Source organism: Gekko japonicus, unplaced genomic scaffold (genome assembly GCF_001447785.1).
Source record: "Gekko japonicus isolate JY-2015 unplaced genomic scaffold, Gekko_japonicus_V1.1 scaffold94, whole genome shotgun sequence".
NCBI lineage: Eukaryota > Metazoa > Chordata > Lepidosauria > Squamata > Gekkonidae > Gekko > Gekko japonicus.
The window spans coordinates 746,174-762,521 of record NW_015174274.1 but is presented as its reverse complement, the minus strand read 5'-3'; the positions used below and the strand labels follow the sequence as shown (position 1 = coordinate 762,521).

Here is a 16,348-nt window from a genome sequence, read left to right as displayed (position 1 = left end):
ACATGTTTAAGATCAGTATTCGGAAAGTCTTTGAGTATAAGTGTTTGCTTAACTCAACTGCTCATAGGAGGGATCCAAAACACCAGGGGTCATTTCATAGAAAAAGAGGAGCAGGAGCTCATTAGCATAACTTATTTGCATATGCCACACCCGCTGACATCACCGGAAGTGTGTCAGAAGGCGACACCCACTGCTCAGGCTCCACTGGACTGTTTTGGATTGCTAGCTATTGGGGGGGGGGTGTGCAGATCTGTCCTCACAGAGGAAAGAAGAGCTTGTACCTGAATAAAACTTGGTCTTAAAGGTGCCACTGGACTGTTTTGGATTGCTAGCTATTGGGGGGGGGATGTGCAGATCTGTCCTCACAGAGGAGGGAGAGCTTGTACCTGAATAAAGCTTGGTCTTAAAGGTGCCACTGGACTGTTTTGGACCGGGGGGGCGGGGGGGGGGCTTTACAACTAACCTGGCTGCTTCTTGCTCTAACTGAGGGCTGCTGGGAGCAGGGGGTGGGGCTTGTTGAATGTGCCCGCCCCCTGGGCTCTTTACTGCCGGAGCTCCGCTCCTGTGTGCTCCTGCAGGAAATGACCCCTGCAAAACATTATGGCTCCAGTGAACAGACTGCAGTCTTTCAGGCCCCCTTCCAATAGCACCCATTGACACCCAGGGAACTGACTGGAATGGCATTTGGTACTTCTCAAGCAGCTGGGGTAGAAAGCTTTTTTTAAAAGGAAAACTCTCATGCGTATCCTTAAGTGTACTTCTGTGCAATCCTAAACAGAGTATGTTTAGGATTGTACGGTTCAATATGTACACAGAGATCTCTAGATCCCAGCAAAGATTAGGCTGGGTTCTAGCACTATTGCATCCTGGAGCAACAAAAGCCCTCGTAATTGCTACACCAGCCTTAGCACAGCACGATGTTGTTGTGAAGGCTGTCAGAGTATCTGCAGGAGCACTGCACAAATGTTCCTTCCGTTCCCCCTTCCCCCTTTTTCTAAAGCAGCTGCGGTGATTTTAGAAATACTTAAGCTTGTATCCTAGCTCTCTGCTCAGCAAAATTTTAAGCCTTCTTCCAGGCTTCCTCCGACCAAAGTGGCTCTTCCATCTGAGGAATGCTGCAACCTCTGTTAAGTAATGTATTAGAATACAAACCATAATAGTATATAGGGTCGAGCTAAATGACTCTTCTCCATTTGAGAAAACTTGTGTTAAACCAATACCTGAGCTTGCAATGCAAAGAAATGGGCTTGACATTATATGGAAAGCATGCCTGCTGTACTGTAAAATGACGTTTGATAAATTTGTGGGAACCTGATTACTGTTATGGGTTTATCCAAAGAATTAGTGCTTCAAATTACCATTTTCTGCTGTAGCAAATATAACCTCAGAAACTTCACATGTAGTATACCCATACTTATTTTTCCTACTTAAAGGTCAGCCACTGTTTGGGATTCTCTACCAATAGTTTATCAATTTTATTTTGTGATATGCCTCTAACTAACATTTTGGGGACTATGTTTTCAAGGATATGGGAATAGCCATGACCTCCGTATTTCTTCAGTCTGTTCTTTGTGTGTATGTCATGGGCAACTACAATTTTGTCTTCATAGCCTTCATCAATCAACATCCGAACTCTGCAAAATACAAACAATGCATATTTGTCAATGTCTAATTCGTACTAATCTGATGGTAATGTAGTAATAATTCTTGAATATAGATAGAAACAGTATTATTAATGAGAGGATGTAGTCTGCTAGGTTTAAAATATAATATGCACAAGTAGGTAAGAGAGACACCCCAGTTATTGTTTGTTTAAGCATCATCTTTTGGCTGAACAACTGTGATGTAATAATATTCATGACCAGTGTTCCCTCTAAGCTGAGTTAGTGTGAGCTAGCTCACAGTTTTTTAGCCTCTGGCTCACACATTTTTGTCTTAGCTTAGGAAGGATGGCTCCAGAGCACATTAATTTATGCAGTAGCCAAATCGCTTGCACACAACATTAATGCCAGTAGCTCACAAAGTAGAATCTTTGCTCACAAGACTCCACATCTTAGAGGGAGCATTGTTCATGACTATTCTACACAATCAAAGGAAAATGGTCAGTGACATAATATTTGTAAGCAATTTGGCTTCTGAAGGGAAAGTGAACTACCACTTTGGCTACGAAACTCCTAGACATAGCCGTAGAAGAGAGCAGAAGAGATTGGATTTAAACCCTGCCCTTCATTTAGAGTCTCAGGGCAGTTTACAATCTCAGAAAAGATTGGATTTATACCCTGCCCTTCACTCAGAGTGGCTTACAATCTCCTTTCCCTTCCCATCCCCACAACACCCTGTGAGGTAGGTGGGGCTGAGAAAGCTCTGAGAGAACTTGTGACTGACCCACAGTCACCAACAGCTGCATGCGGAGGAGTAGGGAATCAAACCCAGTTCTCCGGGATTAGAGTCCACACTCTTAACCACTACACCAAACTGGCTCTCCTAACTGTGTAACTGACAACTGAGTGCCAAACCAGACATGATGGTGTCCTTGTGGCTGCCCCTGGACGCCACTGCCATTTTAAGTTGTTTTAAAAATCCTGATCAGGCCTGCAGTACAGTGGGCTGAGTTGCTCCTGTTCTCTTCCTGCACCTTATCAAGTGCCAAAACGGCTGCACCCCTCCCCCCCAACAGCTGTTTCAGCACTTGAAAACTCTCCGGGGGTTCAGTGCTGTGTTGCATTTTACTTGCAGCATTTTTAAAATCACCCTAAAATGCATCCACATCCCCATGAGGACACCATCACATCTACTTTAGACCTACGTAAGACTGTTGTCTAGCCCAAGGGAAAACTCACAGTACCATCCCAAGCAGAGTTGCACCCTTCTAAATCAAATGAAGCCACTGTAAGAGTCAAAAAGGAAAGAATGCAGTATTACTGGTCAACGAAGCTCTTCCATGAAAAGCTATCATCCACTTTCAAAATGTCATATACTGCTTATGAAAGATGCTTGGGCTTTAGCCATTTGCCTTTTATCTTATAGAACAATTCTTTGCATATGCTCCTTGCTTTATGAACCTGATCATGGGACGGCATACCCAAGAGGATTTTCTCTTAGCTATCTCATGTATCAGCACTAATTAAACACTGATGCAGGAAAGAGAATGTGTCTGGTAAAGGCATTACTAATATAAGTGGTTTTGCTTCATAATGGGTGCAATCCTAAGAACACATTCCTAGGAGTAAGCCCCAGTTAATAATATGTGACTGACTTCTGAGTAGATTCACTTACGATTGCTCCCTACACCCTGTATGTATGAGACTCCTGACTCTCCTATTATTGTTGTGGTTTGCTGTTGTCTGCAAATCCTATTCACTCCAGTGCCTAGTTCAGAAATTCTGGCCAGTCTGTTTGGTCTAGTCAATAAAAAACTGGAGTAGAACATGAGTGATCTGAATTTAAATCTTTGTTCAACCATGGGCTGTTTGGGCATTTGCTCCTCATCAGTCTGAACAATATAATCAGGTGATTTGGTCAACAGCAACAACAGAGTTGCCAGTATTGCTCAAATAAATGAGCAGAGCTTCACATTATGACTGCAAGTATATTTGAGCTAATAAGCACTAGATTACAAATATGTAATAGAAATTTATTTTGAGAGGATTGTAGTAGTTTGAGCCATCTCAATTTTTCCCCCTCCAGGCCTGTTGGCCATCCTATATGCCACCTCTCCAAGAAAGTGTCCTGTCCCTTTAACAGAAGTTTAGTATGTAAATCAGGCAGCTTAAGCTTTTCATGGCAAACAGTATCACCTGGTAAATAACATCTCATTATGCCTCTATTAAAGGGAGAGGACATTTTTCCTCCAGTCAGTTGGCAACCAGAGTGGCATACGTATGAATTACAAGCAAGTTCCACTGATTTCAATGGAAAATGAACTACTCTCCGCATCATTTATCTCACCCCTCCCCGTTACTGAACTACGCCACCAATAAATTGATAAAGATATCTAGACAAAACTGCTATTTCGAGAGACATACTTATAGATGCATGTACACATTCATGTATTTACATATCTTTTTATTTGACATTATCGGAGCTGAACATGAGTACGCCTGAAAAATATTTGCCCCCTCAAATATTTATACAAAGAGACGGGGGGCCAGTTTAATTTGTATGAGTTTATGTTGAATGCAAGTCAAACATGAGCAGACTATGAATTTTAAAACCATCCTGCCATTGTCCTAGTCTGTTCAGCTGTTTAATGGCATTTCTAGCATAAATGCATATACAATTCTGGGAGGGAAGTGATATTATATCCCTGTAAGAATCCACCACCACTTTTGTTCAGTCCCAGTTTAAAAGAAGGAATTGCTGTTGCTGGGGAAGAGGAATGCTGCATTATACACTGAACAAAACTACTGTTACAACCAATAGCAGAAGCCACTATGTCTAATATCTTTCTGTCTGCACAACTCCCAGTCACATCTCACTTTCATTTGTCACAACCCTGACTCCGAGGTTCAAGGAATGATTTCATGATGTGTTGTAATAGGGCAGGACAGCAGGGAGAAGTTAAAACAGCACCCATGCCTTTACTTAACACCTATTTTAACTTCACTTCTAATGAAGACAACAGCAAGATATAAGGAAGATATTATTACCCTGGAACAGGCATATCAAACTACCTTACTCTGAAAGTGTCCTCATGCAGACACAGTTCAGAAGCAGGCATATGTAAACAGTTTGGTAACAATCGCTGTGTGCCATTAGTTTCAGTGCTACCATTTCCTTTGTTAATGTGATTATTGCCAACTGCCTGGAGAAAAAGTGCCCTGTACCTTTTAATAGAGGCTTAACAGGATATTGTTTACCTCCATGTCATGAAAAGCTTCAGCAGCCCATTTCCTCACACTAAGCCTCCAGTAAAGGGAAAGGATGTTTTTCTCCAGGCCTCCTGGCAACCACGGTGATTATATACTATCCAGAAGTAAGATATCTTGAAACACGTATTCTTCTGCAGCCAGATTCGAGTGTGTCTCATGTTGGTCTGAAGCAGCAGAACAAAGTTTGAGTTCAGCAGCACCTTTAAGACCAATGATGTTTTTATTCTAGGTAGCACCTTTAAGACCAATGATGTTTTTATTCAAGCTTTCACGTGCAAAGCACACTTCTTCTTCAGATCAGACAGGTATCTGGTGGAGTGTGCATGCACATGAAAACGTATACGCAGAATTAAACTTTGTTGGTCTTAAAGGTGCCACTGGACTCAAACTTTGTTCTTCTGCTGGACTCAAACTTTGTTCTTCTGCAGCCAGTCCTTGCTTTATTTCTCATTTCACAGTGGTGTGAATAAGGGCTGGGAGAGGCACAACTCTTTATTGTATAAGATCTGGAGCAGTCTCTAACCAGGCATGGACAGCAGAACAGGATGCTCCCTTCCCAGAGCTCCTCCCCTTGTTTGCGGCAGTTCCTTCCTGCATTCAGCTTCCTTTGTTTTCATCATCAATCAGGATTAAAGACCAGAAACTCATTGACCTTGGTGGTGGAAAGTACGGTCACATCACAGCTGATTTATAGAGACTCCACAGCGTTTTCAAGCCAAGAGGCGAGCAGAGGTGGTTTGTCAATGCCTGCCTCTGTGTAGCAACCCTGGACTTCTTTGGTGGTTTCCCATCCAAGTACTAACCAGGGCCAACTCTGCTTAGTCTCTGAGATCAGGCTAGCCTTGGCCACTGAGGTCAGGGCACGTCGACTTTAACCACAGTTAACATTAACCATCATAACCAGGATTTGAAAACTGCAAACTCCGACCAAGAGGGAACCCAGTTAGTATTATGAAGCCAAACCAGATTTCAAAAAGGCACAGACTATTTGTTATACTGTGGCCGTGTTAACCACCAACACAGTGGGGCGTGGGAGGGAAACTGAAGGAGTACCAAGGGCAGGCAGGACAGTAGTGCTAAACCCAGCCACTAGGGTCAGGTCCGGAGAGGCGGCACACAAATCTTCTAAATAAAAATAAACCCAGAAGCCATTCGTTTCCTTCTGAAACTGCTTCTCCCCAACCGTTTTTCTCCCAGCAAGGGCTACTGAACGTAGCTGTCAAACAGGGTTGCTAGCTCCAGTAGGCATTTCAGTGACTATACATTTATGATGTTCTCATACATACCTTAATATTCTCTCATTGTCACTTGGCATATCAATATCTGGACTCATGTGGTAGAAAATAAATTCTGTTCCAAAAAGGTCATACTCTAAGTAGCATCCAAGTTTTGCAAATTCCAACAGCTTCTTCTCATCAAATATGGTCCTGTACAAATCACAATATATAATTATACAGTGTTAACATACTTAAAGCCAACTTGCAGCAGGCTGAAATATTTCATCTCATTTTTAAAAAGCCTTCCAATTTTAAAAAAGGTTGGTTTGTAACTCATTGAAATCCCAGCATTCAGACAATGCCGTGTTTAGAAATACTGCTCTTCCCTGAAATTTGGTTTATCATTAGACTCACTGGCTATCATAGTTTAGATTTCTTGCTGTAATCTTTTTTCAGTATTCAGCTACAATCTGAAGTCAGTGAGTGAGGAACTCATAAATAGTCCGTTATAAATAAATATTTCCTGAACTTGTCTCGACTCCTTATTTTGTAGTCTATTCAGAACATTTTCATTCCGGCTGTCACAGTAAGTGAATGTTTAATAAGACCTGTTTATATTTTCTTTACCAATATTCCTCAGTACACGGTTCAAGGTGCTGGTTCTTACTTTTAAAGCCCTCCACATACCTGAAGGATTGCCTGTCCCTGTGAGAACTCAGGCACGAACTCCACGGATCCCAGATATTTCTTTGCATAGACAGTAAGGAACACTACAGTCCATTCAGCTTATTCATTCCATATTACCCTCCACAACCTCCTAACCAAAATGCCTCGTGAAATACTGCTCTTGAGGGATGGGAGACACCCAAGAAGAGTATTGGGAGGTTAAGGATGCAGCAGAAGGGGGAAGCTGAGAAAGTTGTGCTCTGGGGGAGGAAACCTGCAAGTTACCCCTTAAAAATGTACTGAGCTTGAAACTGGGCTGCAGTCTTGCTGAATCAATGAGGGGATAAAAATGTTCCCATTAGTTTTTGCAAAGGAAAACTGATCCAGGGAAGCACCGAAATGAAGTGTGAAAGTGGTCTGAAAGCTGGTGCAAACAATGAGCTTCACTGGAGAACATTTACTTCACCACAGCATAAATATGTATGTGGAGAAGGAGACACACCCACAAATGTTACTCATTAATAATGACAGATGTTTGAAACAGGCTTGGGATGTTGGGAAGCACACTGACTCCTGCCACCACCAAGAGATGGGAGGACGACATTTTACTACTTCAAGATGCAGTGGAATTTGGCTTGCGATACTGAATATACCCCAAATATAATTCATGTATGTTTCTTCACACTTATCTCAATAAAGTGGTAGCATTTTGAAAGCATATGTATAAGTAGGGCACAAAACATACTACACTACCAGCAACTGTCACCATTTAGGAAGCTTAAAAGTAAAATCATATGCAGGAACAAACCAAATAGTGGCTTCCAGTTATATTGGGCATTGAGCTGTGCTAGAACGTAAAGGCTTCACAGTACTGCAAAACAGATAAAAGGTACCTGTTTAACAATATAAGTATTGTAAAAAATAAGGTATGCATAATCCACACAGCCCGGATTAAACAAATTTAGAGTCCAGTGGCACCAGTATCAAAGACTGTGCAATAACTGGAGCAATCTGTTTTAAATTTTGTTTTAATGTTTTAATTAACTATCTACTATTGTGTTTTTTGTGATGCCGAATGGCCTAATTATTTGTCATGATCTGCCCTGAGCCCATTCATTGGGAAGGCAGAATATAAATTTGAAAAATAAATAAATGAAAATAAATAAAAATTAAGATAAACCCCCATATTTGCAAATTTATTGCTAATTAACAGACAAGCTGCAAGAGCTCAGTTCCGTTTACTAATGGCAAAACTTTGTGTTAAGGTGAGTATACTTGCCACTGAAGACAGCCATTATTCCAGTTTGTTCTTTCCTTGATCTCTGGTGGTTGTATGCTCTTGGAAGCCCTACCAATGTATCTAGCCTAAAAGCTCCGAGAAAAGTGTCTCTCTCCACCCAAGAAAAAAAAATCCCTTGAATACGTTCAATATAAATTATACAAATAAATGTAGTTTGTATCTCAGCTTAATAATATTATTACATATGCGTCATTAATCCCTCCCCAAGCTCCTCCTTCCTGGCCATCCCGACAGGCTCCAAAACAAGTTGCAGGTCGACCTGAGCCCTGGCATCCTTTCTTACTTACAGGACCCTTCCCTCTGCTGCTCTTGCTGGTTACAGCCTGTCTTGGGCACGGACAGCAGTTGACACGTATCTCAGAGGGTGATTCCTCCTGCTTGTTGTATGCGGCAGCATGGGTCATTTGGACATTAAACTGGCTGTTTATGGAGGGGTTGCCAAATAGCATGAAAATACTCCTACAGAAAGGAAGTGTTGCTCTTACTCAGATTTAGTTTCACAGTATGATCCTAAATCTGACTGGTGGAGCTGCATAGTTGGAGCAAAGGCAAGGATTCCTGCCTGCTCTCTAGTTTTGCTTCAAGAAGGGCAAGTATGACTTGGTGCATGACATGATAACATTACCTAAGTGGACCCAGATTGGCTACGATTGCCCCAAGAAAAAGTCTGAAGCTGTAGATAAGAGAACAAGCATCTACAAAGAGGCCTTAAAATAGGGGGAAAAAAAAAAAAAAAAAGACAAGTAAAGCGAGCTCAGCTTACCCCTCACTTTCTGCCTCCCAAAACTCTGGGTGCAGTGCATCCCTAATTTGAAAAAAGAATCCTTGTCCAACTATATTTAGGTGCACATTCTACTTAATGCCACAAAAGTCATTAGAGCTAGTTTAATTGCATCATAAGTCTGTTACCATGGAAATGACTGATGTCACAAATTCAATATTATGACTTAACAGCGGGATCAAGTAGAAAGAACAGATGGGATGAGTGAGAGAAAACCCTTGTTCAAACACAACTGTCACCAGCAGGAGTCTCGTTATTGCCAACTGTAATTAATAAAAGCCTTATTTTTAAATATTCTTCACAGTTTACAGACTCTTTAACAAGTGGGTTTTCAAAGGGTTTTGCAAGAGGGGTGGCTTCCATTTACAGTTTCGACACAGCTCAAGACTCTGTTGTTACCAAAAGCACTGTGATAACAGATATGAATACTGCAGCACTGTGTTGTTTCCAGTGTCTTAGATCACAGAGGCAGGATCACAGGAGCTCATTTACATATAGAGAAGGTAAAGAAATATATTTAAATTAAGATTATTAATAACTACCAGGCTGGTCACCAGTGGCAACCAAGAATCACTTATAGACAACCAGGCAGGGAAGCGCTTGCAATCTGGAAGACAGCTGGGAGTTTCTTTTAGATTTCCAGTGCCACAAATGATTAACATAGGTAGGAATGGGAACACATTAGTAGCATTTGTAAATTTATTTGCAAAGCTGATTTTAAGTTATACGTATGTTGATTTGGGGGCTGTAGTATGTATGTACAACACAGCTACCCACCTGAATGTATGTACAGTTCAACTACTTTGAAGTAAGAAATTTATGAGCATGGGGGATCTTCGGTGACAAGGCTTGTACAAAGACAATATTGCACCCACAAACATTCAACCGATGGCAGCCGTATGACCACAAATAGCTCCCAGCCTTCAGCAGTTAGTATTGCTAATCAATACTTGGTTATCTGCCAACTAATCAGCCACACAAGGTCACATAAGCCTGTCTTGGCCAAATAGATCATATTTCTCAGCTGAAAGGATGGGAACATTCGTTGCTCTGTTCTCTGTGTTTTTGTTTGCATAGGAAATAACATGTTGCTATTACAGTAATAAAAATCTATCTAATGCAATGTAGCTTAGAAAAAAAAAAAACTTGTGTTGTTTTGTTCCAGAGTTTGAAAATACTGGTTTGGAGTATAAGATCTAGCCTTGCACCGTAGATTAACTCTTGTCCTTGAGTTAGTTGAAGACAATCCTTCTGCATGTAGGCCTCTGCAGCATACCTGTTCCCTGTTCATAGCAAGCATGGCACTGGCTGCGTGAAATGACTCACGGGAATGGGGGGAGACCATGGTGGGTCAACAAGCTTGCTTTTTTCCTGTGGAAGGCTGTACTAGTTGACCTTTAATCCCTACCAGTTCTACAAGAGTATACAGGTAGTGGGCTTCTGCAATGCCGTCTGCCAACTCGCACGCATGTAAAATGGCTCATGCCACAGCCCTATGCATGCTTACTTACGAGTATGCCTTCGTGAACTCAGCAGGACTTGCTTTCAAATGAACATGCGTAGGCTTGGCCTGTTAGTGAGTCTGACTGATGACTGACTGTATCATCAGCATCTCAGTGCAAAGGTTGCTCCACTTATCCAGTGTCTCATCTAATGCACAGCTATTTTTGCCAGTGAAGAACAAGAGCATATTACTTTACACAGCATAAGAAAACTAATATTTAGACAGGCATGAAGAGAAATGACAAAGATATCTGAATCCAGTAGAAGCTCTCATATGCAATTTTATATTACATTTCTCATACTGGTTTATAAGTCCCAACAGGCATATGTGGGACAGCTGCAATGGTGGTGGTGTAAAAATTAGTTATTGGCAATGGGCTTACATACAGCCAGATCTCATGCATTCTTCAAATGTGCAATGTGACCTCTGTGGGGAAAAACAAGATCACAAGTTCTGCAACTGCTGTAGATGGAATGGCACGGAGGGAGAAGGCTGTAGGTGCTGGGGGTGGGAAGCAAATCTCGCTGTGCACATGCAGATGTAGGGTGAGGAGGCAGTGATGAAGGTATGCCAAAGCTTGGAAGGTCGGAAGAAGCGGCACAAGGAAAATAAGACCTGAGAGGCATAACAGGCTTAGAATTCATCTTCATAAGATCTGAGAAAATACGGTTGCAACACTGTGTTCCGGCACTGAGCTGTTCCCTGCAGACCTGAAAAGCAAGATTATTTTCAAGGTGCTCGAGAAGGAACTCAGGAGCATAAAGCATACATATTCTAATGAGCAATGTAACCCACCAGCCATTCAGGCTGGCACACTGGTCTCTATGCTTGCTTGATTTCCTCAGGATGAAACATTCGTCAGTTGTAACACTGCAGTCCCTAAAAGTGAAACAAGTGCTCATCATTAACGACAATTAAACCTGGCTGGGACAGTCTGTAATACGTTTCTTAGAATCTCTGCTATCTAGCAGCAGTAAAAAAATTTAGAGACCCAATAACCCAATAGAGTTAGCCATTTACCTATCCATGTGAGACATGACAGTTTTGGAGATATCTGCTCCAGCTTCCTGCATAATCCGAATGATTTGAAAAGGAGAATCACTATGCCTGCCAGGATGGATTATAACAGGACAGCCGAGCTGTGACTGGGCGTGCGCAGTGGCTTGAAGTACTTTGTTTTCGCTCTCTGTCAGAGGCCAAGAGCATCCAATTTCTCCTATTACACCACACTTGATGCTGGTTCCATCTGCTCCATTGGTAACTTCATTAACAATAACCTCTGCCAGCTAGGGAAAATAAACATCCTTTTAGTAACAGCTCTTTTCATACAGCATAGTATGCAGGGCCGGCTCGCCCGCTAGGCAAACTAGGTGCTCGCCTAGGGTGCGCCAACCCTCAGGGGTGCCAAACTGCGCACCGCCCCCCACCCCCGTGCGCCAAAGAGCCGCTGCTGCCCTGCGCGCCACGGCCAGACCGCAAGCGAGCCTCACCCTCGCTTGCTGTGCGGGGAGTCTCGCCGCCAGGGCCCGGAGAGAGTGCCTGCTGCCCGGGGCCTGGCCCGCAGGAGGAGGGAGAAGGGGCCAGCAGGCAGGAGCACGCACCGCCGCAGTCCCTGTGTAGGGGGGGAGGAGGAGCGGGGCTCCGGCGGCATTTCGGCGGGTTAAGTGGAATTAATCCCGCATCTCCGCTGCTTTTGCCAGGTGACTTGACTCCCCCCCTCTCGCTCTCTCCCACGCATCCTTTCGTTTTCCCAGGCCATCTTTTCTCTCCACCCCCCCCCAACCAAGCGCACTGCCGCGGGAGGGGATGGTGGGGCGCCGGCCGAGCCCCTGCCCAGTTCCAGGCGTGCCAGCCGCAGCAGCTAGCCAGCCAGTCTGAGGAGAGCGAGGCGGGCCGTGCCAGAGCCGCAACTGCATTGCATTGTTCCCAGGGTAGCGCTCCTCCAGCACGCAGCAGCTGCCACCTCAGGGCTTTGCATGCCTCCAAGTTTGCACCCCCTGCCGCCCCCGCCCTGGGAACTTTCAGCTTGCAAGCCGGTGCGCCTTTTGCTGGAGATCCTGACCTGGGGAGGGGAGAGGTCTGACTTCCAGGCACAGATCCGAAGGGGGGGGGAGCAGCATGCACCAATCCTTTTACCACATCATCTGCCTGTTATTGCAGGTGACTTGGACAGCGGGGGGGTGTGTCAGCAGCAGCGCTTAAAGGCACTCTGCGCCCTTGCTGTGTGCGGCCACTCGCACAGAGAGAGCAGAGGTAACGTGGCCAGCCCTCTCCGTGTCCGTCTGTCCCCCCCCCGGCAGGCGTGGGAAATGGGCTTGCCGCACTCCCTCCTCTCCGCCAGCCGGTGCGAAGAGAACCGGCTCGGCGTCACAGGAGGCGGCCCGGCACGGAGCTCGCCTCACACCCTGCCCGGCCGGGGAAGGCGCCCACGAAGGAAGTTGGCCTGCCTGCGGGGATGGGGGCGGCACGGCCGGGTGCTTCTCTGCTTCTTCAGGCTGCCGCACGGGGGGGAGTAGGGAGCGCGCGCGCACAGAGGCAACCGGCTGGGCTCGGGGGGGTGGCGCGCGCTCCTGCCTGCCGGCCCCTCTTCCTCCTGCGGGCCACGCCCAGGACAGCAGGTGCTCTCTCCGGGCCCCAGCACATGGCGTCACTCTGTCTCTCCCCCCCCGGCGGCCAGCTGGGAGGTCTCCAGGCCCCACCAGGAGGTTGGCAACTGAGGGGGGCTCACAAGGCGGCCTCGCCCAGGGCGCACAAACCCCTTGGGCCGGCCCTGATAGTATCAAGAGTTTAATTTCATACGGGAAAAGAAAAGATGAACAAAAGGGCTATTCTCCCTCCAAGCACACATAAAAGGGATTATTCATAAAGTATCTCACACATCAGGGAAGCAGCAATAGCAAAGTTTTGAGAAAGGGACTGTGTGCTATTTAGAATGGCACAATATAGGAGGCACGATAACACTTTAAAAAAGTGTTAATATATATTATGCTCTGTGGTCACTTCAAAATATAACTATAGTTGAATAATGCTAGCCTTATAATATAGCTGGCTAATTGCTTTAAAGCCATACCCCTTTATTGTGTTCTTTGAAACTGAAGGTATATAAATAACTACATTTTGCATTTCCATAGATAAAGCCAAACGAAATATCTGGATGCCGCTTCCCCTGTCCCCCAAACTGGTTCATCCAAGCAAGCGACTGATTATGAATTAGATAATTATGCAATTATACTTAAAATGTTTGGCTCTGGGAGAGCCAGTATGGTGTAGTGGTTGTGCGCGGACTCTAATCTGGATGAACCGGGTTTGATTCCCCACTCCTCCACTTGCAGCTGCTGGATGACTTTGGGCAAGCCATAGTTCACTCATTCATTCACAGATCTTTACTGGCATATCATCAGTCATAAGGTATATAAAACACTATACCGTAAAATTAAATGGCAAGCCATAGTTCTGTCAGAGCTGTTCTCTCAAGGACGGTTCTGGAAAGAGCTCCCTCAGCCCCACCGACCTCACAGGGTGTCTGTTGTGGGGAGGGGAAGGAAAAGGAGCCGCTCTGAGACTCCAAGTGAAGGGCGGGATATAATCCAATCTCTTCTTTTTCTTCAATATCATTGGTTTAGGAGTTGGCCACAACTGGCACATGTCATTGTGATTAACACAGGGTTGGGAAAGTTCTGATTCATTGTACTTCACATCTGGCTGTTACACAAGCCTTAGTGTCCATTTCCTGTCAGTCCACAGACTGGATGACTGATATTTTTTTCTATCAGTTCTGCTCCATAATATTTGGGAGGGACACTCCATATATGTATTTCTCTATAATCATGTAGCCTCTGGAATCTTTTCCCTTACACATTTTCACTTGGAAAACTAATGATGGATTCTAATAATTGGCTATAATAAAGCCTTGGCCAGAATAGGGTAAATATGATAATTAGTACCTGTTCTATTTGTCAGTCTGACAGGTATTTTGACTTTACCACTGTGAAAAGGTCTAGCCACTGATTTTCTTATTACAAATGAAAAAATCATACTAATGTTACACTTTCGTAATTGGAGCATGCATGGGACATGAACTCTTACATTCCTGAAAGGGGGAAAAAATTGAAGCTATCAGTATTCATCCTAGCTTTTTGAGGGTGATAACTCTTTTCTAGGGAAAAGATGTCAGGATAGCCAACAAGAACAATCTAGAAATCTGCATACATCTTAAAGCTCAAAATAATTACTTCTAATCTTAACGTTTCCTTAATCAATGCATTTATAGCTCAGATTTCGCTCTTTAATGCAATAACAAATGTGTTAATTGATCATTGGCTGGTAAAAGTACAATGTCCCATTCAAGCAGCTATGCTGTTGTATATGCAAGATTTCCAACTGAATAGTTTTATATGTTGTAAATGGGAAATCACCCATGCCTACTCATGAACGGAATCTGTGCATTTTGAAAACTGTCTTTCCTCCACAGTGTAACTGTGTTGACACAGTTTAATTCATCATTATTATAGTTCACAAATATCAAGATGCTAAAGGACAGTGTTTTACATATTCTATAAACTTGAATTGTCAGGCCAGCCCTAACACTATCGAAGCCAATGGGCTTAGTAGGGTGTAACTTTGTTTAGGATTACACTATGTGCTATAGAAAAAGCATTTTTTTTCTAACTGGGGAAAAACCCCAGTCCTTTCCATCAAAATCATGGCTATACAATTTCAAACAGAAATCATTTCCTACATGGAAATGTTAAGAGAATGCATGAAAACAACACAGAGATCATTCCCACGATGAACCCAGAAAGACACTTCACATAAACTCTAATAGGTAGACCTTTTTTTGGTAGCCATGGCAGTTCCTATGATTCATTTGTGTTGTCATGATCAGGGTGGGGTGGGGAAATATGTAGCATACTAGCAGTAAAGCCTTGAGGCTTTTTGTCATGATGTTAAAGCTGGTTTAGACAGTTTAGTTTACTCTGAGATTACCAAGACATGCCCCATTTTTAGTATATCCGATTCCTAATACGTACCTGTTCCACTGACATTGCTCGTGTCTCAGCAGGATGAGTGGCATCTACATAAAAACCAGCTCCAGCAATTATATGGATGCCAGTTTCTTTTGAGAGCTGCTTTAGGGTCTTCATGTCTCGCTTGATCCCTGTGGTTGTATTTTCCACTATCGTCCCACCACCTGCGGCCTTATAGTGCAAAAGCTCTTCCTTCACCGCATCAGTCTCTTGGCACAGGAGAAGATTCTCTCTGTTGCTATAAGGATTCTGCTTAAGCCAAAACAAGTTCTTCATCTCAATGGGTTGACTAGACAGTGCTTCCTGGCCTGATGTAGGTGGGTAATAACAGCAACTGAAGTCCATCGTCAAGTGTTCATGGGTCATGGTGCAGCCAAGCTGGCTAGGCTCTATAAGGCCCAGCACAGTCTGAACTTTGCCTTTCAATGAAGGCATTTTTCTTCTTATCTTTATCCTTAAAAGGTGACTGCTGGGGGAGAAAAGCATGCAAAAGACCTTAAGTATTCCCATACCAATTTCACTGTACACATCAAAAAGCAGAATGGCAGTCTCTACCAAGGATGTTCTAGAAAGAAATAAAAATCTGTTAGCAAACATTTCCCTTCCACATGCTGATGCTTACTATATATTCTGGAAAGGTTTGGCCAATCTGTTCTATATAGCTACAAAGATTTGGACAGCATTGCACCAACGAAGTAAAGGTAAAGGTTTCCCTTGCTCGAAAGCCAGTTGAATCCAACTCTAGGGGGCAGTGCTCATCTCCATTTCCAAGCCAAAGAGTCAGTGCTGTCCGAAGATGTTTCCATGGTCATGTGGCGGCATGACTAGACACCGAGGCACATGGAACGCTGTTACCATCCCACCGAAGCGGTACCTATTTATCTACTTGCAATTTCTTGCTTTCGAACTGCTAGGTTGGCAGGAGATTGCACCAAAGACATCATCTAATCCATCATGAGGAGTATAATCTTCCATCCATTTG

At 43.8% G+C, this 16,348-nt stretch overlaps 1 protein-coding gene across 2 annotated transcripts in view; it reads right to left on the bottom strand.

Annotated features, from left to right (window-relative positions):
- Nucleotides 1-1,247: 1,247 nt before the first annotated feature.
- Nucleotides 1,248-16,348, bottom strand: part of PTER (phosphotriesterase related) — a 30,550-nt gene continuing 15,449 nt past the window's right edge. The window contains exons 2-5 of one of the 2 annotated variants that reach the window (XM_015423761.1): nt 15,370-15,835; nt 11,360-11,625; nt 6,158-6,298; nt 1,248-1,634 (exon numbers count right to left, since the gene is read on the bottom strand). In XM_015423761.1, coding sequence (XP_015279247.1) covers nt 1,424-1,634; nt 6,158-6,298; nt 11,360-11,625; nt 15,370-15,801 — 1,050 coding nt within the window. In that variant the 5' untranslated portion in view covers nt 15,802-15,835 and the 3' untranslated portion in view covers nt 1,248-1,423. The remainder of the gene's footprint in view (nt 1,635-6,157; nt 6,299-11,359; nt 11,626-15,369; nt 15,836-16,348) is intronic. The other variant, XM_015423762.1, reaches the window with a different exon arrangement.